This window comes from Trichechus manatus, unplaced genomic scaffold (genome assembly GCF_000243295.1).
Source record: "Trichechus manatus latirostris isolate Lorelei unplaced genomic scaffold, TriManLat1.0 scaffold00008, whole genome shotgun sequence".
Taxonomy (NCBI): domain Eukaryota; kingdom Metazoa; phylum Chordata; class Mammalia; order Sirenia; family Trichechidae; genus Trichechus; species Trichechus manatus.
The window spans coordinates 14,936,681-14,963,891 of NW_004443944.1; the positions used below are offsets into that span (position 1 = coordinate 14,936,681).

Here is a 27,211-nt window from a genome sequence, read left to right on the forward strand (position 1 = left end):
CCCCCCCCCCACCTCCCAGCACCCAAATTCCGATTATCTCGGAGCGGGGGAGGGAAAAGACTGGAACTCTTAACAACAACAACACAAAGTTTTCTATGTAGCGCACCTCTCTCCCCATTGCGGAGCCAGCTTAAGGACTCGACGACGAGGAGACCCGGAGGGAAGCGAGTTTCAGCACTCGAAGGGGCGGACAGCGCCCCGGGCGGCTGGTCGGGCTTGGGCCACGGAAGCGCGGGGTGGAGCCTCTGGGACCCCGGGGGCGCCGCTTGGGGCTCTCCTCCCGCCCGGGAGGGCGGCCCCCTCCCTCCATCCATGGGGTGGGCCGGGCGGACTTCAGCACCGGCGGGAGGGACAGCGCCCAGCCTTTCCAGCCCCCTGAGCCGCTTAGGACCGGAAGGTCAAGGCCCGCTGGGCCCCGGGCGGAGAGCTGGGGAGGGGCCGCCCCCAGTTCCCTGTTTGCTGACCCGCGTCTGCTTTCTGCTTCGCAGCCGTCGGGATGGAGGTGAGAAGAGGGCCGTGACGCGCGCCCCCGCGGCCCCCTGCACCCCCAGCAGCCCACAGCGCTCCCTGCTCCCCTCCCGGCGGCGGCCGGCCTTGCCGTCGAGTGACAGCAGCCTGGAGGGGCAGGGGGGGCGGGGGCGGCCGGACCAGCGATGCCGGCGGGCATGACGAAGCATGGCTCCCGCTCCACCAGCTCGCTGCCGCCCGAGCCCATGGAGATTGTGCGCAGCAAGGCGTGCTCGCGGCGCGTCCGCCTCAACGTCGGGGGGCTGGCGCACGAGGTGCTCTGGCGCACCCTGGACCGCCTGCCCCGCACGCGGCTGGGTAAGCTCCGGGACTGCAACACCCACGACTCGCTGCTCGAGGTGTGCGACGATTACAGCCTCGACGACAACGAGTACTTCTTCGATCGCCACCCGGGCGCCTTCACCTCCATCCTCAACTTCTACCGCACTGGGCGGCTGCACATGATGGAGGAGATGTGCGCGCTCAGCTTCAGCCAGGAGCTCGACTACTGGGGCATCGACGAGATCTACCTGGAGTCCTGCTGCCAGGCCCGCTACCACCAGAAGAAGGAGCAGATGAACGAGGAGCTCAAGCGGGAGGCCGAGACCCTCCGGGAGCGCGAGGGCGAGGAGTTCGATAACGCATGCTGCGCGGAGAAGAGGAAGAAGCTCTGGGACCTCCTGGAGAAGCCCAACTCCTCCGTGGCTGCCAAGGTGAGTCTGGGATCTGGGGGCAGGGGCTGCTGGCCTGGGGGCTTTGTCTGTGTCCCCGGGTTGAGGACCAGGGCTGGGGGACTCAGAGTTGACGACCAGGAATTGGGAGGAGGAGCTATGGCTGAGTCCCTGGAGGTGAGGCCCAACTCCCTCAGACTTTTCCTGTGTGGCATTGGTCATGCCCACCCTTTTATTGTTCAGTAATTTATCCTTCTGGTTTGTTGGCAAAAAGGATTTACAGAGACTTACAAAAACCGTGGCAAGAGAACGGACACTGAAAAATAAGTAAGAAAGATCCTGGAGGGATAATAAAGCTTTGCTGAGATGGAGTGGAGTTTGATCTACTCTACGGAACGCTCCCTGGGAAGCCCCAGACCCAGACTGGAGGCAGCCATCCTGCAATTTTAGTACATATTGCTATATTTATAACCCCACTTTGCCTCATGAAGGGAGTTAAAGCAGCTTACAGACATACTGAGAGGACACTGAGATGTTGTCAGGTGGTTTTAACATAAGAAAAAACAGGCAAATGGTCTCTGAGGGGTTGCGTGTGAGTCTCTGTGATGCAGGCAGCCGGCTGTGGATGCTTGTGGGCAAGGGGTCGACCTAGCTGTTATTTATTTGGGGAATTTATTCCAAGCATGGTTTCATGCAGCTTGCAAAGATGCTCTGGCTGTTGGAAGAGGACGTGAATTTCAAAATAGGAGAGAAAAATGAGGCAATGTGAAAAACGAAGGAGGAGACAGAGACAGGAATGAGTTTGACCACACAGGGTGGGCGGGGGGGCGGTGGTGGTCCTATGTGCTGCTGGGTGAGGTTAGAGGCTGTTAGGGGCTGAGAAAGGCTTGGAGTGTGGGCCAGGCCAGGAGGCCGTTTGTTGGCGAGCCCCTTCTCTGTGTTAGGCTGGCATTCAGGGGTGCCTGAGAGAGATGGGAGATGTTGTGCTGGGTGTCGGGAGTAGATGACAGCACAGTGTGTCCATGGCTGGAAAAGAGACCATGGCAGGGGACAGAAGGGGAACCCAGAGGAGAGAAGTGTTGATGTAGAAATTCAGATAGATCAAGGCGGGAAAGGCATGGAGAATGTAACTCACTCTCAGGGCAGAGCCTGAAAAAGGGGGGTTGCTGTTGTTGTTGTTAGGTGCCGTTGAGTTGATTTCGATTCATAGCAACCCCGTGTGACAGAGCGGAACTGATCTTTATGGGAGCAGATCGCCAGTTCTTTCTCCCACAGAGTCACCGGGTGGGTTCAAACCGCCAGCCCTTAGGTTAGCAACCCAGTGCTTAACCGTTTGCACCACCAGGGGTCCTTAGGTAAACGTATTTATGGCAAAATGAGAAGGGGAGGAGGCAGTCTGCATATTCAGCCATAGTTTATTAGCTGAGGGCTGGCTTCGGTGCCGCCTGGCCTCTCACTTGGGGGGGTGGGTCTCTGTGGCTCCGTTGGACCCTTCACTAAAGTCCCACCTGCAGGTCCAGGTGTGGAGGGGCCTCTGTGAGGTTCTTTCCCCAGATCTGGCTCCCAGGTCCCAGTGGATACTGAAGGGAGTGGTCAATAGAAAGGTGGAGAAGCCCTGCCTGTTTTCTCTCATCCCTGTCAACTCTAAACAGAAACTCGAAGCTACCTGGGCCTGGTTTGCTCTTCTGAAGCTGTGGCTCCCTTTGCCCCATAATCTTGCCCCAGCTTCCGTGTCCAAAAAGCCTTCCTCTTAAGACAGAGTTACTCACCCTTAACCGGCTTAGGATCAACAGATTTATTTTGCTATTTTCAGGCCTGACACAGGTCCCTTTCCTCCCCACCCCCTAACGCCATGTAGCCCCAAACATGACTGTCTCTCCTTCTTGGCCTGACCCTAAGACATGAGAGTGAGGGACAGGGAAGGGGCAGACTCTCCCTCCCTGCAGAGAAGCGGAAAAGGGGTGGTGTTTGGCTTGGCGTCTGGCAGCAAGGCAGGGAGCTTGGACTTGCAAGAGGCGCTGTTTGGGAATAAACAACCTCTCCTCAGATTAATCCGCTCACAGGGACGAGCTTGGTGACCTCTCTGTGATCCCAGGCAGGGGCTGCTGGCTCACATTCCTGGCAGATGGACAGTCTAGGATTTTCTGCAGCTGGAGCTGAAATGAAGAAGCAGGCAGGCTTGTTGGCCCTCAATGTAGAAATCTTAACCTGCCACTTTTCAAACACCTACTGTGCTCAGGAGTGTAACAACACCGCTAGTCCGTACACCAACACTCTGTTACTATCCCTCCTTTCACTGATTGAGAGGCTCAGAGTGGTTAAGTAATTTGCCTAAGGTCACACAGCCAGCAAACAGGAGCTTCCAGAAATTCAGAGAAAAGTGTGACTTTGAAGATCCTGTTCTTTCCATCATGATTAAGTGCCAGAGCCCCCTCCCTGATCTCTCTGCTTCCACTATTGCCCGGTGCTGTTTCGTCTCCATACAGCAGCCAGAGTGAGCTTTTCAAAATGTAAATTGGATCACCCCTCAGTCCCAGGCAAACGAGACTGCTTAAAATCCTCCAGAGGTCTCCCATCACCCTCAGAATAAAATCCAGACTCTTCACTATGGCATACCAAGCCCCTTGACCCCTCTGAGCTCATCTCCTTTGCTCTCCTCTGGTTCTTGGCTCTAGTCCCACTGGCCTCCTTGCGGTTCCCCAAACAGATCAGGCTTCATTCCACCTCAGGGCCTTTCTGCTTGCTGTTCTTGCTGCCTGGAATGTTCTTGCCCAGGTTGTCCCATGTCCAGCCCCTTCTCCTCATTCAGGTTCCTGCTCCGATGTTTCCTTCTCAGGAGACCTTCCCGGAGCCCTGCCTAAAATAGCCTCCCTCCCCTGATTCTCTGCCACATTGTGCGGTGCCTTTCCTGCATAGGCTGTGAGCACCGTCTGAGATGACATTCATTTCTTTGTCTTTTCCTGTTTCTTCCCCATGAGAATGTGAGCGCCGTGAATTGCATTCACTGCTCTGTTCCCAGCTCCATCCTGATGGGCATGTGGAATAAATAAATGAACCAATCCATCCATCAGTCACGGAGTCTCATGGTTTTGGGGACCTGTCACTCCTTTCTGACTGCCCACCTGTGACCCAGTTCCCTGAACCTCTGGCCTCTTTCAATCATTTGCACTCTGCCCACCTCATTCCTAATCATCCCCCCAGCTTGGATGTCTTACTTGTCAGGACAGGGAGGCCTCTGGAAATTTCTTAGAGGCCACAGGGTCTTTTCTGGGTTGTGAGGTTCAGAAATGGCCGAATCTCATATGTTTAAGGGCAGGGACAGACCCAGTTTCCGGTCCCAGCTCTACCACCTCCCCATTTCCGGTCTTAAGCAAATTGTTCACGTCCCCAAGCCCCAGGCTCCCACGTGTAAAATGGCGATAACAGGCCCACCTTGCAGGGCATGATGAAATCGTGTTTGTCCAAACTCAGCTCAGCACCTGGTACAGATGGGTGCTGTTGTTATAACTGATAAGGAGCAGAGTCCTTTCTCTAGGGCTGGTGGGCTGGGTTGCAGAAAAACCCACTCCTTCTGCTAGTAGCACTGGGGAGGCCGAGCTGATGCTGTTAATAATTGATGGGATGTTCTGGCAACATAGACACAAATCAAAGTACAGGCCCTGGGCTTGGCCGTCAGGGGAGCAAAAATCAAAATCCATTCGGCAAAAGGCAGTATGATTGGTTCTTGTTTAGAAGCTGGGGTCAGTCCTAGAGGGGTAACAGGGTTGTGGTGCTGGGGCCACCACTGGGTTTCTGCTTTCTCAGAAAACTCTACAGGGCTTCCTTCAGTAGCGGAGAGAGGGAACTGATGTGTCAGGCCAGGAGTGTCTCCGTTCCCTGGAACAATTTCAGGGTTAAAGTCAGAGTAGCTGCTGTTTTTTGCGCCAGGCACTGATTAGGGTTACTTTACTGTCAAGGATTTCATTTTACTTGGATCCACAATCAACACCCATGGAAACAGCAGTCAAGAAATCAAAAGATGCATCGCATTGGGCAAATCTGCTGCAAAAGACCTCTTTAAAGTGTTGAAAAGCCAAGATGTTACCCTGAGGACTAAGGTGCGCCTAACCCAAGCCATGATGTTTTCAATCGCCTCGTATGCGTGTGAAAGCGGGACGATGAATAAGGAAGACCAAAGAAGAATTGAGGCCTTTGAATTGTGGTGTTGGTGAAGAATATTGAATATACCATGGACTGCCAAAAGAACGAACAAATCTGTCCTGGAACAAGTACAACCAGAATGCTCCTTAGAGGTAAAGATGGTGAGACTACGTCTCACATACTTTGGACATGTTATCAGGAGGGACCAGTCCCTGGAGAAGGACATCATGCTTGGTAAAATAGAGGGTCAGCAAAAAAAGAGGAAGACCCTGAACCAGATGAATTGACACAGTGGCTGCAACAATGGGCTCAAGCATAGCAACGACTGTGAGGATGGGACAGGACCGGGCAGTGTTTCATTCTATTGTACATAGGGCTGCTGTGATTTGGAACTGACTTGACGGCACCTAACAACAACAACAACATCTCATTGAAATCCCTCCAAAAATCCAGTTGGGTAGTGTGCCAGTTAAGGATGCTTTGGGCTGCAGGTAACAATAGAAAACACATAGACAGCTTCAGTAAGGAGGAAGGTGCTTCATCTCACATAACACAAAATTCCAAGGTTTTAGGTTGAGTTAATGATTCAACCATGCCATCAGGATGCTAGAACCTTTCCATCTTTCTGCTCCTCCAACCCCTGCAGGTGACTTTGTTCTCAGGCTTTATACCTCATATCACGAGATGGCTGCCCAGTTCCAGGCTTCAAATGTAGACACAGTGAAGCTCAACCAATGAAGAGGAGCATTTCCTCCTATGCACCACTTTCTTTCTGAGAGAAAAACCTTTCCCAGGAGCTCCCTAGCAGACTTCTCTTTGAATCTGATTGGCCAGGATCAGGTCACATGCTCATGCTCTAGCTGCAAGGGAGCCTGGGAAAGAAAGTAAGTATCTGGCATTTTCAGTTGAGGGAGAGAATAGATTTTATGAGTGAAGAGGAAATGGAGGGTCTTACCTGAGGTTCCACAACTAAGTGTTCAGTAAATATTTGTCAGAGGAATTAAAATGGCAGAGCCATGGTTTGAATCTAGGTTCATCTGGTTCCCAAGGCTTTGTTTCTTAATCCTAGAATCTTGGACAGGTCATTTGAGCTCTCTGGGCTTCCGTGACCTCATCTACTGAGTGGTGATAATAATGGTGCCCACTTCTTTGGACTGTTTTGACAATTCAGTGAGATTTCAGATGCGAATGTAATTTGCAAATGGAAAGTGCTTTATAAATGTGAATTATTATTATTGTATTCAAAAGTGGGAATGGCCTTTATTTAGGGATGGTGATCAATATTTTGCCCACCATAAATTTGATTAGGAACTTGTGCCCTGGAGTCCAGCAGGTGTGAGTTCATTTCCTGGCTCCATCACTTACTAAGAATGTGACCTTGAGCGTGTTCCTTACTTCTCTGAGTCTCAGTTTCCTTATCTAGGAAATGGGAATTGTAATGGAGCCAACTGCGTAGGGCCATTAGGAGATAATCCACATTAAGAGCTTAGCCCAGGGCCTGGCACATGGCAAGCATTCAACAAATGGTAACATGATTATTAGTGTCACCATCAAATCCCTCTATTCTAGCTATACCCTAGGTTGGCAGCATCGCCTATTACAACGCTGTTGATTGTAGGGTCACTGCCACCCCTTTCAGTTTTCACGCCTCTAATGTGATGATGCATCTGCTTCCTTCACCTGTGCCAGAAGGACTCATGTATTGTCATCCAGAAAATTGAGAGGAACCAACTCGGAATCTATGGGGTCCCCTCAGTGTTATGAGTTGCCTGGCCTGAGGCTCTTGCTGGCCCCAGGCTGGTCATCATGGGTACCTGTTTTTATTCCTGGAAGACAGTATGCCAGATATTCAGAATCCTGGCTATAGGTCACACCGACTTGAGTTCAAATCCCAGCCCTGCCATTTACTAGCTCTGGGCTTTGGGCAAAACACTTCACCTCTCGTAGCCCCCATTTCCTAATCTGTAAATGAGGTTGATGATAGAGTTATCAGAGGACTAAATATGCTGGTGCATGTAAAGTACTGCTTGATAAATCCAGTATCCCCCTTTGACAAAGGGTAACCCAGAGACCCAGGATGGTTTAGTGACCTGCCTGGGGTCACACAGCAAGTTGGTGAAAGATCAGGGACCATCCCCAGGCCTTGCTGGCCCCACCATGACCCCCACCAAGGCTCACGATCTTCCCATTCCTCCAGAAAGCTTGACTCAGATCGTATCTTGGCAGCTGGTCTCTCAGAGCTCTTGAGAAGCTATGATGGGCTGGAGAATGTGCAAGTGCTTAGGAAGGGAAAGTGCTGGCCAGATGAGTAGTGTAGCCAAAGCTTAATTAACTGGAAGAGAACAGGCATGCATTAGGCACCAACTGCATGCACAGCACTTAGTGTACTCTCTATACTTGATAGTGTCATGGATGGGAGTCCTGGTTTGGGAGCTGGATTGCCCAAGTTCAAAGTTTGGCTCCTCTATGTGCCTTGGTTTCTTCGGCCATAAAATGGGGATAATAGCAGTGCCTGTCTCATCGAATTGCTACAAGAATTAAATGAGTTAATGCATACAATAGTAACTTAGAATACAGTGCCTGGCACGTAGAAAGCCCTCCATAACTCGTGTTATTTATTTATTTATTGTCATCTCATTTAATCCTCGTGACAATACTGCAAGATAAATAAGTTCAAAAAAAAAAAGAATTGATGCATCAAAAAAACAAAAAGATAAATAAGTTCCTTTTCAAAAAAAATTACTATTCTTATAAGGTGATACATGCTCATTTGTAAGGTGAAGGTAAATAACTTGCTCAAGATCAATAAGCAATTGGGTCAGAATAGGGACCCGACCCTGATATAGCAGAAGTGGTCAGGGCCCCACCCCTATCCTTTTAGCTCTTACCACTGCAGACCCACTGGTCCAATTCCCGATTGCTCCACCTGAATTTCTTTGCCTAGAATCTTTCTCAGGCCACTGGAGTCCAGTAATGGCAGGGAGCTAACACCCCACTGGGAGCATCCCTCAACTGATTGATGGGAGAAGGTGAATAAATACTGCAGCTCTCTCACCCCCACACTGGGGGTAACAACTCAGAGATGCATGTTCCACACTGTCTCCCTGAGGGCCTCAGTGGGATTAAGCCCCAGTTGCCCACAGTGGTCACTTGCTTGGTAATACGACCTGTTTGCCTTCTTTCCCTTCCCTGTCTCTCATTCTCCCTCCTCTGCATTCTCTGGGAACACTTCCCACATAAATCGCTTGCACTCAGATTCTTGCCTTATGATTTGCTTCTGGGGGAACCAGCCCCAACTTGTGGGGAGCTTCATTTACTCGTTGTCCTGGCACTGTATTCTGGGCTAAGGAGGCATCTGTATCCCTATCAGGGATTGTCTTAAAAGAAGAAATTCCAGGACGGCTGAGCTCTGTCAGCCTCATGTCCATCTCCTGGATAAAATAACAACAGGGAGGCCGGGAAACCCAGTCATTGAGGACGATCCCAGGATCAGAGAAGCCAACATGTGTGGAGCACTTTGCATAGTGCCAGGAACAGAGGATGCTGCCATCTGGATTAGCTACTATTATAATTGTTCCTCAAACAACAGGCACGCTCCCACCTCAGGGCCTTTGCACTTGCTGTTCCTTCTGCCTGGAACACTCTTCTGCAGACATCCGTAAGACTCACTCCCACATTGTTCAGGTTTCAGCTCAAATGTCATCTTTTCTGTGAGGCCTTTCCTGACCACCCTACATAAAACAGCACACTCTAGAACTCTACTTCTTCTCCTGCTTTATTTTTCTAAGTGTTAGCAGTTACCATTGTCCAGCATAGCATATAATTGTCTCTGCAATTACTTTCTTTCTCCCCGACTTGAACGTAAGCTTCAAAGGGCAGGGATTTTTGTCTGTTTTTTTCACTGTTGTGTCCCCAGTGCCTAGAACAGTGTCTGCCTTAAGGTAGGCACTGATAAGTGCTGAGTGGATGGATGGATGGATGGATGGATGGATGGATGGAAGGATGGAAGGATGATGTTATCCAAAAGATAACTGAGGATACATACTAATTGATGAAAAAAGGCATTTGTTCCTAAACTTTGGAAGTTTTGCTGTTATTACTAACACATTTCTAAAAGCCTGACTCTCATCTGCTCCTGCCATGTTCTGGATGCAGAAAGTCTGGTTTCTCGACCAGAGCCCAAGGTTTTTCAGCCTCAGCACTATTGACATTTATGCTGAATCTTTCTTTGCTGTGGGGCTGTCCTGGGCATTGCAGGGTGTTTAGCAGCATTCCTGACCTCCACCCACTAGATGCCAGTTGTCCCAGTGGTGATAGCCAGACATTGCCAAATGTCCCTGGGGGACATTTAGTGAGAACCACTAAAGGGTGGTCTAGAGGGTGATGGGGAGCTTGGGCCCCACTGAGGCCATGTCACTTCCAGGGGTCTGGAAGGGGACTCAGACACATGAAGCTCCAGGTCACACACGGTTGGTGTCATTGTTGTCAAGAGCACATGCTTCATTGTCCCTCAGACCTGAGTGCAAATCTAGGCTCTGCCTTCTGCGACTCATGTGTTCAGGGCTGGCTGCTTAATATCCTCTCTGTGCCTCAGTCTTCCCAGCTATAAAATGGCTCAGTATTTCTTCCTCACACAGCTGCTGTGAAGATTCAATGAGAGTAATGCCTGTAAAGCAGGGCCCAAAGACCAGATGTTACTTGCAGAGGTGTTTTACTTGGTCTACCACATTATTTTTAAAAGTTGGAATTCATTGTCAAGGTGTGACAGTTTAAAGATTTCACATACAAAAATGGATTCTTGGCCTTTCTTTAAAAAAAAAAAAAAATTAGAAAATCTAGCCCCAGGAAAAAATTAGCTGGAGCTGAGTAGCAGCTGCCCATTTAGCCAGGACATGAGCTCTCAGTTTACCGCAGTCCCCACTACTCCCTATCGCTTTACAGCCAGCCCTCCTCACTTGTTCACTTGAGATGTCAGCCCTGCGGGCGGACTGTTGAGTTTGTGACTTCTGATGCTGAGGGTTAGCCCAGCACATGGTCAGGGCTCAGTCATCAGTGCTGTGCTATTACCCTGGTGGGTTTTAGAATAATGGGGGTGGGAGCTGTATTGGAGGTGAATTGGGCCTCCAGTTAGCGCCCAGTGGGGGAGGGAGTCAGCGATCAGAAGAGTCTCCAGCCAAAGGGACAGGGGCACTACTAAGTTAGATGCAGGTATGCAGGCTGCTGTTGAAATTGGAGACCAAAGCCCAAGACCCAACATGTGGACTGGATATTGTGGCCGCTTGGGGAGGTTGGTGGTTTGTGGCTACCCAGGAAGTGCATACGGCCAGACCCTACCAATATCCCAAATCCAGCACTTTTCCCCGACTGCCCTCCACCACCTCATCGGGGCCGCCATCTTCCCTCGCCGAGAATATCACAGCATCTTCCTAGTGGCTGCCCATCCTCTGTTCTCTCTTGTCCACTCCGCACGCAGTAGCCGGAGGCCCCTTTTAAACATGTACATCAGACTGTGCCACTTCCTGGTTTAAAATCCTCTAATGTCTTCCTGGAGTCCCTAGGTGGTGGCAGCTGTTAAGTGCTCAAATACTAGCTAAAAGGTTGATGGTTCAAACCCACCCAGAGGTGCCTTGGAAGACAGGCCTGGCAATCTGCTTTTGAAAGGTCAGAGCCTTGAAAACCCTATGGAACAGTCCTACTCTGCACACATGGGGTCGCCATTAATCGGAATAAACTCATCGGCAACTAAACACTACCACTACCACCCCCTTCCCATTACACTAGGACCATGGTTCCCCACCGGGAGGCGACTTTGTGCCCCTGGGGACACTTGGCAATGTCTGGAGATGTTTTGGTCATCACAGGTCAGGGGGAAGGTGCTACTGGAATTTAGTGGGTAGAGGCCAAGGATGCTGCTAAACATCCTATAGTGCACAGGACAGCCCCCCACAACAAAGACGGATCCAGCCCCAAATGTCTTTTAGTGCCGAGATTGAGAAACTCTGGCTTAGAGTAAAACCCAGACCCCTCACCTTGGCCTGCAAGACTCTACCCGTCTGGGCCTCTGCCCCCGGCTCCTCATCATGCCCCTTGCGCGCTTGGCTCCAGCCACACTGTCTTCCCAACACACCTGCTTCAGTTCTCTGCATCCTTTTCCGTGAGGCCCTCCCTGACCAGAGGGCTAAAGCAGCCCCTCACTCCACCACACCTAGATTTTCTTTTCTTCAGAGAAGTGACGGCTGTCGGGAATGATGGTGTTTGTCTGTTTGTTCACCCTGCCTCACCCATGAGAGCAGGGACCTTGGCCACTTTGTCTGCTGCCGTGTCCTCAGCACCTAGTAAAGAGCCTGGCACATAGTTGGTGCTCAGTAAACATTTTTGAATAGTGACTGAATGGGATGGGGCTCCTTTAGGGGCCAGGCTTGGTCTCTGTAGCTCAGGAGTCTGGGAAATGTAGGCTCAGCACTGGGTCCAAGATACCCTTTCCAAAATTTACGGTGGCCGTGGATCCTGATGGCTTCTAAGACCTAGAATAGACTTCCTGCCTTCTCTAATTGCAGCTGCTGGTCACCAGTGTGCCCCAGTGGCTCTGTGGCTTCTAGGTCCTGCCTCCTGCTGTAGGGCCTGGGCCAGTGGCTTGAGGGGAAATTTCTCCATGGCACACTTTGCTTTTTTGGGAGTAGTTTTCCAGGACAATCGAAACCCATTAATCTGGAGGGTGCTCCAGCCAGTCCCTACTCTACATGAAGATCTTCCACCCATCAGAGCAGTGGGCAGTCTCATAGACTTGACCCCTTTGCGATGTAACAATAATAACAATTGCTACCTAACACTGATTTTTAAAAATGTGGCCCTGGAGTTAGGCAGGTTGGTCATTTTTTTAGCTGTGAGTCCTTGGGCCAGGTGACTCAGTTTCCCTGTCTGCAAAATGGGCTTCATCATAGCTTACACATCATAAGGAGGTTGTGAGGATTAGATGAGGTGATTAAAAATAATGAGTCTGTAACACACATGAGGTCAATATCAGCTGTTACTTTTATGATTGACTTGTGTTTACTCATTCAATGAGGTATATTGAGCGCCTACTGTGTGCTGGGCTCTGAGAACTACACTATGCTGGGCACTGGGGTCGCAGCATAGAGGAGAGAGCAAGACCATTTAAAAATAAGTACGAATTCTGACCAGTGCAAAGCAACCGTGAAAAAGAAATCATGAGACAATCGAGGGAGGTGAACGCTGACCGGATAGTTGATGTTACTGAGGAATTCATGCTATTTTTAAGTGTGATAATGCCACTATGATTATGTTTTTAAAATCTTTATCTTTTAGAGAAACATACTGAACTATTTATGGACAAAATGACAAAATCAAATAAATATGTACTATGGCGGCTTGTGATGGGTGCTATGGAGAAAGATCAGCTTCCAAGGGGAAGGAGTACAGTTAAACTCCAGGAACTGCCCGACCCAGGAGGCACCAATTAAGCAGAGGCCTACAGGAAGTGAGGGAGGGGGCAAGTGAGCATTTGGGAGAAGAGTGTTGCAGGTGGAGAAAAGAGCACAGTATACGCTAAGGCCCTGGGGCAGGAGAATGCCTGCGGCACTCAAGGAAAAGCTTACTCAAGGTGTGAGCCAGTTGGAGAGTGAGGGGAGGTGAAATCAGAGGAGTGACCTTCTGGTCACTGTCAGGACTTTGGCCTTTGCTCTGAGCCCCCGAGCCTCCACACTGGCCTGCCTGCCTCCAGCCTTCCCCCTCCAGCCCCTTCTCCTCAGGGCACCCAGAGTTGTGTTTCCCAAGTGTAATCTGCTCGTGTCAATCATCCATCCCCTTCCAAAAACTTGTCCATGGTTCTCACTGTCCCCAGGATGAACTCCTAACACCTTCACCTGGCCTTCAAGGCCCCAGCCAACATCTCCATCTTCTCCTCCTGCCCACCCCGTCTCCATGACACCCTCTGCTACCCCTCCACCCACCTTTCTCCGTTACCCCAGTACTCCATCCTCCACACCTTTGCCCAAGTTGGTTCCTCTGCCTTGGCCCTCTTCCTCCTCTTCTCTGCCCCAGACTCTCTCATCCCCTCCAAGGGCCAGCTTCCCCACCACCTCCTCTGTGGACCTTCTTTACCCCCTCCCGCCACCACCCACGCCCCCCTTCGGGCGGAGTTGGCTGCTCCTTCCACAGTGCTGATGTTCATACCTTCTTCACGGGAAACATTGCACAGGTTAGCTTGTGGATTGTTCTGCAAATGCCAGGCCTGGCCCAGAGAGAGATGGGAATGCTTAAGAGCACAGGGTCTGCAGCCCGGCTTCCTGGGTTCAAATCCCAGCTCAGCCATGTTCAAGCTGTATGCCCTTGGCGGAATGATTTAACTTCTCCAGACTTCAATTTCCTGATCCATAATTTGGGGAAAGGAGCCCTGGTGGCTCAATGGTTAAGGGTACTCAGCTGCTAACCAAAAGGTTGGCAGTTCAAACCCAACCGGAGACTGCACAGGAGAAAGACCTGGTGATCTGCTCCCATAAAGATTACAGCCTAGAAAACCCTATGGGGCAGTTCTACTCTGTCACAGGTGTCACTATGAGTTGGAATCAACTCGATGGCAGCTAACGACAACAACAATTTTGGGAAATAACAGTACCCAATTCCCGGGGTTGTTGTGAGAATTCCATCTGGGACGCCCAGAGCAGTGCCTGGCCCTCCACAAACATTCAGGATGTGTTCACTATTATTATTATTATTGCAGTGAGGTGTCAGTAAATGTTCATTGCAGACTGAATGAGCAAACTTCAATGATCTTGTGACAATAGATCAGAAGCATCCCTTACAAGGCAAGGGTCTCCCGGGTATAGCCGCCCCCACCTCCTCCCACCTTCCTTGTCTCTTCCAGCCTGCTACTGTCCCCACACCTCCAGAAGGAGGTGGCCTCTTGCTTTCAGTTCACAGTGAGGATACAATTAAATCAGACACGGGAGGTGTTCCCTCGCACCTCTGCTGCTTCGTTTTTGCGCTGATGGGAGACTGGTCTCGGTCAGAATTGCCCCTGCTGTTGGCAGGTGGACATCACCTTTGAGAGAATAATGTTGGTGTATTTGCTGATTCCACACCACCACCCACATCTGGTAGGTGATGGACCTGGAATCAAACAGCTGCCAAAAATAGACAGTCATATTTCACTAATTGCTACCTGGGGCCCATACTCGCATCTTCCTGAGGCCTGTCTGAGCCTTAGGGCCCTTGACCTTGGCCAGCCCGCCTCTTGGAGTCCTCGTGGACCCAATTGTACCAAGGAGGCAGCCATGTTTACCCTCCCAGGGGCACTTCAGAAGCAAAAAGAAAGGTAGAAATAGGATGATGATGCTGAACAAGCCTTCCATTTGTTTATCACTTGTCTGGAATTCCCACTGCCTCTCAAATGGATCAATTTTCTTTATCTCCTATGGGCGGTGGATATATTCGCATGTCTTTTTTTGTTCTTTAAAATACATAGTAGCTGTAATTTGATTCAGTCATTCTCTCCTCTTCCTGGGACCATAGTTTTGGTTTCAAAGTTGGCTTCATTTCTCAGCTTTTTCTTAGGCAGGTGTATGTGCATATCTTGAGGCCCTTTTTCAAGGCCACTGTCATTTGTTCAACAAACATTTATTGTATGTTATTATATAAGTCAGGCACCATGCTGGGTGCTTGGGAAGCAATTGTGTATCTAGTATTCTTGTTGTTAGCGGCTGTCGAGTTTCCAGCTCATGGTGACCCCACACACAACAGAACAAAACAGTGCCCAGTCCTGCGCCAGCCCCATGATCGGTTGTGCATTGGGTGTGATTCATTGGGTTTTCATTGGCTGATTTTCAGAAGTAGATCACCAGGCCTCTCTTTCCAGCCCATCTTACTCTGGAAGCTCTACTGAAACCTGTTGAGCATCATCGCAACACACAAGCCTCCACTGACAGATTGTGGCTACACAACAGGCACATTGGCCGGGGATTGAACCTGGGTCTCCCACATGGAAGGGGAGAATTCTACCACCGAGTCACCTTTGGATGGCTAGAAGTGGGGGGAGGGATGTTTCTTGCCTCCGAGTCCTTCCCACCAGGAGGGAGAGGAGTATGGAAGGGTGGAGCTTGGGCAAAAAAAATAACAGTCCTCCTCCCCTTACTCCTGGATTAAGCACAATCCAGGGTGGCAGGTGTTTGTTGTGGGACTTGAGAGACTTGCTCCAAAAATCAAGGCAGCTCTTGCCTGGCCAGTGCTAACACACACACACAGACACACAGACACACACAGACACACACACACACACACACACACAAAACCAAACCAATTGCCCTCAAGTCACTTCTGACCCATGGCTACCCCATGTGTGTCAGAGTAGAACTGTGCTCCATAGGGATTTCAGTGGCTGATTTTTCGCAAGTAGATCGCCAGGCCCTTTTTCCTAGTCTATCTTAGTCTGGAAGCTCCACTGAAATCTGTCCAGCATCGTAGCAACACACAAACCACCACTGGTAGAAGGGTGGTGGCTGTGCATGAGGCGCATTGGCCAGGGTACCAACTGTAAGCGGGTGTTTATTTGTACTGTTATTTTCATCATCATCCTTGTCATCATCATCATCATTTGAAAATCTAGCATATCTCTAGGGGGCATGGGCCTGTGGAAGAGTTCATAGTGTAGAATTAACTTTCTATCCTTGCAGAGTGATTCAGGCTGGAAAGTTTTGGTGTTCAGAAATTCTCCATAGAAATTAGGCTGCCCAGGGTTGAAATTGTGGTCTTCAAGGTCAGAATTCTGCCCCTCAGGGTCACTGCTGTCGTGTTCGGTGTTGGAGCCCCGACACTCAAGGTCGTGATTCTGGGGTTCGAGGTCGGAAGCCTGCCGTTTGCAGTTAGGATCCTCAAATCCGTACTTGGACGAGTACGTGGTAAGAGCGTCGCTCTCCATGACTGAATCTCTAGCTGCCAAGGTCAGAATGCTGATGTTCCCGGTTGGAACTCATGTTCAAAGTCGGAATTCCAAGGTTTAGGGTCAGAACACTTGGGTGGTGTTCCAGATCAGAATTCTGGACGTCACGTTCAGAACTGGTGTTTAGAGTCGGAACTCTTGTTCCCCACTGGTTTTACTGTGAGTCTCATCCCTTGGCTGTGTCATTAACGCCTCAGCTGCATCCTCCTGGCAGCAATCCCTGCAGAAATGTGAACCACAGAATGTCCCCAAACTTGCCTTTAGCCCGCAGGGTGCTGTAATTTATGCCTCTTTCTCTCACTGTTTCTGACACCTATCCACTAGGGCCATGTTGGTAGAGTGGCGTGATCCTCAGGAAGGTGGCTGAAGGAGGGCTCCGCTGCCCCACCCCTGCCCATCCCATCCCACCCTGACCCACCCCTGCCTCACCTCTGCATCACCCCTGCCAGAAACCCTTGAGGCCTTTGTTAACTCTATTAAAATCCACTTCTAACTGGAGGGAGCCCTGGGGGCACAGTGGTTAAGTGCTCAGCTGCTGACCAAAAGGTTAGTGATTCTAACCCATCAGCTGCTCCTTGGGAGAAAGATGTGGCAGTCCGTTTTTGTAAAGATTATAGCCTTGTAAATCCTGTGGGGCTGTTCTACTCTGTCCTATAGGGTCGCTATGGGTTGGAATCGACTCAACAGCAGCGGGTTTGGTTTTGGTTTCTCTCTCTGGCTGCTGGCTGACTTGGAGTGGGCCCCGGCAAGCAGCCCAGCAACCCCCCCCCGGGGGGTACCTGGATGATCTCACCACCCTATTGTCCTGAGAAAGGCAAGGGGTGTTGGACAAGGGTCAGAACCCAGTGCCAAGGGTTTGCAGCTACCCAGCCAGGAGATGTGTGGCTGGCAGCGACGTGGGGAGGTGGCTGAGTTCGCTGTTGACTGCCGTCACCATAAATGCACTACTGGTGCCGGTGGCGGGGGGGGGCAGCCTCATTGATCGTGAGGTGGAGTGGGGCTGAAAAAATCATCTTTAAACTCAGTTGACAGTGGTGTAAATAATAGGCACTCAGCAGTATGGAGGCTGGCAGGATGCTGTGCTGGGTTACAGTCCCTTGTCAATGGTTATAACATCCTCCTCCACCCTCCCTGTGTTTTATTTTTTTCATAGCACTTTTCCACCGGCTTTATTGGGTTTATTTGATTGGCTCTCTTGTCCCACTACATTATAACCTCTATCGCCAGCACCTAAAACTGTGCCTGGCATATACCAAAAACCAAACCGGTTGCTTTTGAGTCAATTCCAACCCATGCAAGTCCATAGGGTTTTCAATGGGCAGAATTCCGACCTTTCTGAAGTAGATCACCAAGCCTTTTTTCCAAGTCACCTTTGGGTAGATTTGAACCACCAACCTTTCAGCTAGCAGTCAAGTGCTTAACTGTTTGTGCCACCTAGGGACTCTGCCCCGGGCATGTCCAAAAACCAAACCCCTTGTCGTCGAGTCGATTCTGACTCATAGCAACCCTATAGGACAGAGTAGAACTGCCCCATATGGTTTTCTTTACAGAAGCAGATTGCCACATCTTTCTTCCACGGAAGGGATGGTGGATTCAAACTGCCGACCTTTGGGTTAGCAGGAGAGCACTTAACCACTATACCGCAGGGTTCTGCTTGGCATATCCCAAAAAAAAACCCAAACCTATTGCCATCAAGGCGATTCTGACTTATAGTGACCCTATAGGATACAGCAGAACCGCCCCATAGGATTTCCAAGGAGCAGCTGATAGATTCAAATTGCTGATCTTTTGGTTGGCAGCTGAGCTCTTAACCACTGCGCTACTAGGGCTCCACCTGGCATATCGTAGGTGCTAAATAAATAAATATTGGTTTAATGAATGAATAAATGAATGTTGTTCCTTCAGATATGGTCTTAGTTTTCCAAGCTTTAAAATCATTTCATACAGAGACCACCCCCAATCCCACCCACCCTTCCTGTACAGATTTTTGGGGAGGGGGTGAAGGGAAGTGGTGGCAGAGAGAGGCATTAACCCCTCCACGGCTGTTTGGTCTCCTCAAATCCTGGTCTGGACACTTGCTTCTTTGAATTTCAAAAATCATAGGGCAGTGGGTTTTTTCACACCTTTATGAAGTAAGAGAGGAAGGAGGGAAAGGGGAGGGGTTTCAGTTTGTTTTGTTGGAGACCAGGGTCAGAGGAGAGGGATAAATCTCCCATGCCTACAAGGCTCCACGTGGCACAGCCTCTCACCTCTCTGACTTCACCTCCCACCATGGTCTCCTGGCTCCCTGTGTCCAGCCACAACGATCTCATACTCACAAACTCCTTCTTGCCTTGGGCTTTTGCACATGCTATTCCCTCTGCCTAGAATGCTTTTCTTCTCTTCTTCATCCAGTCATTGCCTGCTCATTCAGAAGCTCCCAGATCAAATGCCTCCTCCTCTAGGAAGCCTTCCCTGATCTCTTTGAATAGGTCAAATCTCCCAGTTATGGCTTTTCAAACTTCCGTGTGCCTCTCTTGAATGGCTGTTGTCCCCATTGACGTTTCACATTGGTTTATGTGATTATTTGACTACCACTTGCCTCCCTGTCTAGACTGTGAACTCCTTGATGGTAGGACTTTGCCTGCAGTATTCATCTGTCTCTCCTGCACCCAGCACTGTGGCTTCCTCCGTGTAAGCACGCCATCAAATTTTGTTGAATAAATGAATTCAGAGGTGAGCCAATTTGGCAGAAAGCAAAAATCACGCTCCTTTCAGTGGGGAGTGGGTAGATAGTCTGAAATGTCCCGCTAAAAGAACTCCAATCAGGAAGTTTTTCTCATCTGCTTAAAGGAACAAGGACACCAAGTTCTTTACAAACAGCTGAATATCTTCTCAGGTGCTCAGAATGTGTTGAATAATAGTGTCTTTGGCAGCTTTTTAAAGGTATGTGTTTAGGTTAGGGAGCCCTGGTAGCTCAGTGGTTAAGAGCTATGGCTGCTAACCCAAAGGTTGGCAGTTCGAATCCACTAGCTGCTTCTTGGAAACCCTGTAGGGCAGTTCTACTCTGTCCTGTAGGGTCGCTGTGAGTCAGAATAGACTGAATGCCAGCAGGTTTTTTGTTGTTACTTGGGTTATATTTCATAGGGTGAAAATGGTTAACACGCTTGGCTGCTAACTGAAATATTGGAGGTTTTTGGTTTTTAAATAATATTTTATTGTGTTTTCAGTGAAAGTTTGTACAGCAAATAGGTTCCCACTTAACAATTACTGCACAAATTTGTTCAGTAACATTGGTTACTTTTTTTCACAATGTGTCAACATTCTCATTCATTCCATGCTGGATGTTTTGCTTCCAGTAACTGGGTTTTCCTGTCCCCTTACCCTTTCGTCTTTGCTTTAGAGTAATTGTTGACCATCTGGTCTCATATAGGTGATTTTTTAAAGGTGTGCAGTAGTCTCAGTCATCTAGTGCTGCTATAACAGAAATACCACAAGTGGACGGCTTTACCAAAGGGAAATTTATTCTCTCACAGTCCAGTAGGCTACAACTCCAAATTCAGGGTAGCAGCTCCAGGAGAAGGCTTTCTCTGTCGGCTCTGGAGAAAGATCCTTGTGATCCATCAGTCTTCCCTTGGTCTGGGAGCTTCTCTGCACAGGAACCTCAGGTCCGAAGGACGCGCTCTGCTCCCGGCACTGCTTTCTTGGTGGTATGAGGTTCCCATGTGTCTCTGCTCACTTCTCTTTTTTATATCTCAAAAGAGATTGGCTTAAGACAGTATCCAATCTTGTATACCTCATCAGTATAAGTGCCACTCATCCATCTTATTAGATCATAGTGATTGAATTTACAACACATAAGGAAATCACGTCAGATTACAAAATGGTACACAATTATACAATACTGGGAATCATGACCCAGCCAAATTGATATACATATTTTTTTGGGGACATAATTCAATCCATGACAAGTACTCACTGGTAATATTCATTATTTTATGAGCCAATTGTTACTTAGCTAGAAGGTGATCTCAGGAGGTAGTTTCAGCTGAAGGTGTATGGAGTATCTCAAGGTGATAGTCTTGGAGAATCCTCTGCTCTCACCCAGTCCAGTAAGTCTCACATTTTTCTCCCATTCTGCCAGGGTCCATCTGTTGCAGTAGCTGGGCACCATCTAGTTCTGGTCTCAGGATAAATGAGGCTATGGTTCGTGTAGACTGTTAGTCCTGTAGACTAATTTCTTCTCTGAGTCTTTGGTTTCCTTCTTTCTCCTTTGCTCCGGACCTGAAAGATCAATAGTTGTATCTTAGAGAAAAGTTGTAGGTTTTAGTCCACCTGGAAGTGCCTTGGAAGAAAGGCCTGGTGATCTATTTCCAAAAAATCAGCCACTGAAAACCCCTTGGAGAACAATTCTACTCTGACACACATGGGGTCACCATGAGTCAGGGAGTGAACTCAACGGCAACTGCTTTTTGGTGATTTATTCAGCAGTACACTAGTTTTGGGGTAACGTGGACATGGCCCCAAATCCTAGCTCCACCACTTCGTGCCTGCGGCCTCAGACGGGTCACTTCCCCTCTCTGAGATTACATCTCCTCTAAACGTCCTCCTCCTGGCATCAAGGCCCGCAGAAGGAAGAGTCCTTCTTTCATAGACTTTCCGTCCAAAGTCCCATGATTGGCGTCAACTGGACAGACTTGAGTCATATGGTCATCTCTAAACCAGTCCCTGTGGCCAAGAGTGGACAGAAGCGATGGGACCAGCATGGGTCACAGTCTGCCCCTGGGTCCAGGGGAGGTACCCAAAATAGGATTTGCTTAACAGTCTTCTTTAAATTAATTCGTTTAGTTTTTACTTCAATCGAGTTGTTTTCAAAGGAAATTTGATATCGTGAAGACTTGGTACCATTTGCCGTAAACCATGTCATGAAATTTCAGCCAGATGCCGGAGCTTGACACCTGCCCTCTTTGGGTTAAAAGTGAGACACACGTGAGCTAGAGAAGTGTCAAAGTTTGAGTCGCTTCAAGCTGGGTCTTTCCCCTTAAGGGAGTGTGAAGGTTTGAAGAAGAACTGTAAGGATAGCACCTTCTCAAAGGAGCCCTGGTGGCGCAATGGTTAAGCGCTCAGCTGCTAACCAAAAGGTCAGTGGTTCAAACCCACCAGCCGCTCCATGGGAGAAAAGACCTGGTGGTCTGCTCCCGTAAAGATTTCAGCCAAGAAAACTCTACAAGGTTGCTATGGGTTGGAATTGACTTGACAACACACAACAACAGCACCTTCTCGCTTTGGAATCAATCTGAGTTGAAGTCTTGTCCGTGTTCAACTAAACCAGTATCATCTGCGAATCTTTGAGAAGCCCCAGCACCCAGCTCCCAGAGCAATTAATTCAGAGTCTCTCGGGGTGGGACCCGGGAACCGGCGTTTCTCAAAGTGGCCCAGGTGATTCCATTGTTCAGCCAAGGAGAACTGAGAAATCTAGATTTCCATTCATTGAGTACTGGTGGTGTGGGTCTCAGGCTGGCACACACGGAGTTCAGCAAGGCAATGGGGCCACAGGAAGGACCTCACTGGGATGCTGGGGTATCTCATAGACAGCAGATTCCCGTTTCTCCAAGGAATTAACTCGGCAGGAATCTGGGGAGGATAATTGAACACTCTTGGATGGGAAGAAAATGCCTTCCCTCTTCCAAGTCCAGAAGGATTAGATTCCAGAATGAAATTCAACTCCCACTCTGATCCTACGCCCCCTCCCCAGGGTCTGATTGCTTGTTACCTGAGCCAGGTGTTACCTTTCGGTCCATCCACCGTGTCAGACCCAGCTCTGCTGCTTGCCAGCTGTGCAGCCTCGGGCAAGTCAATCAGCCTCTCTGGACTTCAGGTTCCTCATCCACATAATGGGGGCCCAGAGCTGGGCTGTGTGATCTTTAAAGGCAAGTCTACCCTTTGAGTCTTCACAAAGGGAGCTAGGCATGGGCTCCTTAACCTCAAACCTAAGCCCTAGGTCAGAGTTCTCACACCCCCAGCAGAATTCAGATCCTCAGGTCCATTCTCCAGACCACAAAATCAAAGTCCAGGGACAGCCCAGGAATCTGCATTCCTAACAAGGCTCTCAGTTGGTGCTTACACAAAGCGGTCCTCAGAGCTCCCTCTAAAAGCATATTGTGTGGGTTCGTATTGCCTTAGTGTCAACATAAAGTCACATAAAAGGTCCCCATGTGTAGAATTTAGCCCCTCACTCACCTACCTCAAAATGCTGAGGTAACAGATGTCTTGCTCACTGTGGAGTGCTGTGCCCAGGTGAGGGGGCTTTTAGCTTGGCATGGGTGAATGTGAGGTGCGTCCTGGCCTTGGTCTTACTCAGGGCTGAAGGGTCTGGTGTTTTCCACAGCTGGGGGAGGGGCTGCACCTTCCCCAAGGTGCCTCCCCACTCACCACCACTTCCTCCTGAGATCAGGTCTCAACCTCCTCCCACGGCCTGTCCCAGGGTCTCCCTTGGGGCTTGGCCAGGCCTCCTTGTCTTTCTTCACCTTGTAACTTCATCTGCCTGGCCTGGGTCCCATCCTGTCTTTCCTTAGTGAGGCCTCCCCAGGGGATATAGCCTCTCAGAGAGCCCGAAAGCGAAGATGCTGAAGTTCTAACCTCAGTGTCTTGAAGACTCCAGAGTTCTACAAACGCGGTGGGTCCAACTTACACTCCGTAAAGTCAGATAGGTGAGCAGTGCCATTTTGTTTCTCTGACACTGGACTTCTTTTCCATCAACGGCTGTAGTGGAGGGCGGTGGAAACCTAATCTCAGGTTAATTTTGTTGCCTCCCATTTCTTCTGAGGGGTGGCCCTGAATTGGAGAGGTTCATGTAGTGATGAGTTAAAGGGAGCAGCCAATATGGTGGATGCTGTGGTGCTTCTCCCACATCCTATTTACAGGCTGGGGCACCTATCCTCTGACTACCGTGGGTGTTGTTGTTATTGTTAGGTGCTGTCAAGTTGATTTTCAACTCATCGCAACCCCATATAACAGAATAGAACTGCCTCCATAGGGTTTTCTAGGCTGTAATCCTTCCAGGAACAGGTTGCCAGGTCTTTCCAGGTCTTTCTCCCGCAGAATGGAGCCACCGGGTAGACTCAAAGTGCCAACTTTTCAGTTAACAGCCAGATGCTTAACCGTTGTGCCACCAGGGCTCCTTACTACTGTGAGTACTGGCCTTTTAATCACTTACAGCTGCCCTCCTTCTCACAATTGCCCCCTTCTCACAATTGCCGTTGGCCAATGGGAGCCAACTGCCTGGGAGATGCCAACCTGCAGCAGCACACCCCAGGCAGCCTGCAGCTAATGGCTGACTGAGCCAGGGGTATAGACGCTCCAAACCAAAAACCGAACGCATTGCTGTCGAGTGAATTCCAACTCACGGAGACCTCACACGTTATAGAGTAGAACTGTGCTCCATAGGCTTTCCTTGGCTGTAATCTTTACGGAAACAGATTGCCAGGCCTTTCTTCTGTGGAGCTTCTGGGTGGGTTTGAACCACCAACCTTTCAGCCCTTTTACTTCAAGATCAATGCAATTCAAGATCCAGAGTCCCTTATGGGGTCAGGCTGAAGCTCAACTCCAGCTGAGACCACATCCTTGCTTAGCTCCTTCCCGCCTTGTCCTGCTTCCCTCTCTCCCTTCTCCTAAAGGCACTTCCTCAATCAGTCACACACATAAGCATCCTCATCTCAGGCTCTGCTTGTAGGGACAGTCACGAGGAGGAGTGATGGGTGTATTCAAAATACACACCCATGTACAAGTGCTAGAGATTGGCATCTAAAAGTAACCTCAGTCTCAGGCATCTGCTCCCTCCCCAGCATCTCCCCCTACCTCCCATGTCCCCTCTGTCTTCAGAGTGAGCTCTCATTGACCCCGTCCCCACAAGCACTGACCCCAGGCCACCCTTCACTGTCCCCGCTGGGCTGAAGAGTTTTGTCTTTTCTGCTGACTCAACGTGGGAGATGGTGAAAGTGGGCCATGTCCAAGCATTAGCTCGCGAAGGGCTTTTAAAGGCTGGCCCGGTCCTCCCACCTGCCCTGTCTGCCAGGAAAGCTCCTCATGCCCAGCGTGAAAGCTCTGGCAAGCTGGCCTCTGCTTCCCTTCGGCCGGCGTTTTCTGAGGTCGAGCCTGGCAATCTTCCGCACTGACCTTGGATGGCTTGATGAAGTTGGGAGAGAATCCGTGCCAGCTCCCTGTTAACGTGGCCTTTTGAGAGTGCCTTGGGGGCTCCCAGATCTTTTGGCCTGCTCAGAGCAGGAGGAAGAGAGGGTGAACCCGGCAAAGGAAAAATGATGGACTCAATGGTGTTAAGATGCCGTGTGACCTTGGGCAAGTCACACCCTTCTATGGATCTTGTCTCCTCCAACCGTAAAGGGGGGAGGTTCAGCTATACCTATTCAGTGACAAGACATTTATTGAGTGCTTACTGTGTGCCAGGCAGTGTTTTAGGTGTGAGGACATAGCAGTGAACAAAACAGACAAGTTCCTGCCCTCGTGGGGTAGAATATTCCTAGTGAGGGGGATAGAAAGAATGTAGGATTTAGAGTCAGAAGATATAGAGTTGTTTTTGCCACTGACTTTTCTGAGCCTCAGTCTCCTCACCTGTAAAATGGAGTTGTTCTGAAGCATCAGTTAGATAGTGGGGATATAAACGTTCTTGGTAGAAGCCTAATCTAACACTGATTAAGCACGTACTATGAGCCAAGGGTGGAGCCCTGGTGGCGCAGTGGTTAAGTGATATAGCTGCTAACCAAAAGGTTGGCAGTTCAAATCTACCAGCCACTCCTTGGAAACCCTATGGGGCAGTTCTACCCTGTCCTTTAGGGTCACTATGGGTTGGAATTAACTCAATGGTAATGGGTTTTTTTTAGGATGAGCCAAGGGGAGCCCTGGTGGCACAGTGGTTAAGAGCTCAGCTGCTAACCAAAAGGTCGGCAGTTCAAATCCACCAGCCACTCCTTGGAAACCCTATGAGACAATTCTGTTCTGTCCTATACGGTCGCTATGAGTCGGAATCGACTCGACATCAATGAGTTTTGTTTTGTTTTGTTTTTTGGGAAGAGCCAAGGGGAGTGCTGGTGGCGCAACGGTTAAGAGCTCGGCTGCTAACCGTAAAGGTCAGCAGTTCAAATCCACCATCTGCTCCTTGGAAACCCTATGGGGCAGTTCTACTCTGTCCTATACGGTCGCTGAGTCAGAATCGACTTGACGGCAACAGGTTTTTTTGTTTTTGTGAGCCAAGGCAATGACATAGACAATTACCCCTGTGGCCGCTCCATGAGAAGGGCTCCTGTAATGTGGGTGAGTGAAGCCTCTGTTTCCAGACTGTGTTCAAATCCCAGCCCTGCCACTTCCTAACTGTGCAACCTTGGACAACCTGCTGGGCTGTAATCTTAACGGGAGCAGATCGCCAGGTCTTTTCTCCCTCAGAGTGCCTAGTGGGTTTGAACTTCGACCTTTTGGTTAGCAGCTGAGCGCTTTAGCCATTTTACCGCCAGGGCTCCTCCTGTAAAGATTACAGCTTAGAAATTCCTCTAAGGCAGTTCTACTCTGTCACATGGGGTTGATAAGAGTCAAAATGGACTCAACAGCACTTATCAACAACAACAAATAATAGTATTGGAAAAAATAACAAGAGATCTCATTTACTGAGGGCTAATTATGTGCCAGGCACTGTTCTAGGCGCTTTGTGGGAGTTCTGTCATTTACTCCTCACGGCAACCCTGTGCGGTACGTCTGTGTGTACACATGTGTACGTGGTCGTGTGTGAACATGTCGGGGACTGTTTCTGAGCAGGCTCATGGATGGTTCACACCAGCGCACATGCACACGGGTACAGAGATTCATTACCACACGTGGGGGCGTAAAGCGGGCATGCGTGAGGGTACACAGATGTCCACAGCTATGTTCAGGGGAATGGATGTCTGTGGGCGCCTGTGTGCTACGTGTGCAGGCATTAATGAACCATTCTCCACGTACTGTGCTGGTAGTTAGATGCTAACGGCATGCAGGGGTCCTGGTCTGTGTAGACAAAATCAAGCGCTGTTATCAGACCATAATGGGGGGGGATTGACAGTCAGCCGCCTGTGCCAGGGAGGGGTGGGGCACATGGGCACCAGGCAATTAGCATCTCTAAAGGGTGTCTTGGCTGAATGGTGGCTAATTTGCAGACAGGGCCGGATCCGCCAAACGCAGCAGTTGCTGAATGGAGGATGACCAAGCCCCCAGAGGATCTGAGTCGGCACTGCCGCTGGCTCCTGGCTTTGCCCCGGGAGGAGCTTGTACTCCGGGCGGCTCTCTTTGAGGGAGGGTGTGAACAGTGCCTGCCTGCCCCCGCCCCCAGGCCTACCTCTGTCCTTTCCACACTTGTGTGAGTGGTTGGCCTTGTAAGCTGGGAAGACGTGGAGGCTCAGAGAGGGTGAGCAACTTGTCCAGGGTCCAACAGCCAGTCCGCCCCTGAACCAGGAACGGGCTTCGGTTTCCAGACTTGCAGGCATTGTGTGTCTCCCACCGCCGTCAGTCACTCACATGCCACTTTCATGATTTGTTGACATTTCCTTTTACTAAAGGTACTTTTTTTTTTCTTACATGGCCCCCCCTTTTAAAATATATTTTATTTTGAAAGGAACCCGCCATAAATGGAAAAACCAATATCTGATGCCATAAATTAAAGTAGGGTGGCCAACCATCCCTGTCCCGGGTTACCTGGGACTGAGGGGGTTCCCGGGATATGGAACTTACAGTTTTCAAATTGGGGTGGTCCCAGCAAACCAGGAGGAGTTGGTCACCCTGAATTGAAGGCAGGTGTAAAAAAGAATAGATGAAGACAGAACTAGGTTGCTCAACCCCCCGCTGTGGCCTCCCAAAGCTCTGTTTTCTGGCCCTCTTTTCCAGTAGTCCACCACAAGTTCCAGAATGCACTCTGATTGGCTTG

At 49.8% G+C, this 27,211-nt stretch overlaps 1 protein-coding gene across 1 annotated transcript in view; it reads left to right on the top strand.

The window, feature by feature from the left end:
- The first annotated feature begins 488 nt into the window (after positions 1–488).
- Positions 489–27,211, top strand: part of KCNB1 (potassium voltage-gated channel subfamily B member 1) — a 93,604-nt gene continuing 66,881 nt past the window's right edge. The window contains exon 1 of the mRNA XM_004370258.1: positions 489–1,220. Within this exon, the coding sequence (XP_004370315.1) occupies positions 654–1,220 (567 nt within the window). The 5' untranslated portion in view covers positions 489–653. The remainder of the gene's footprint in view (positions 1,221–27,211) is intronic.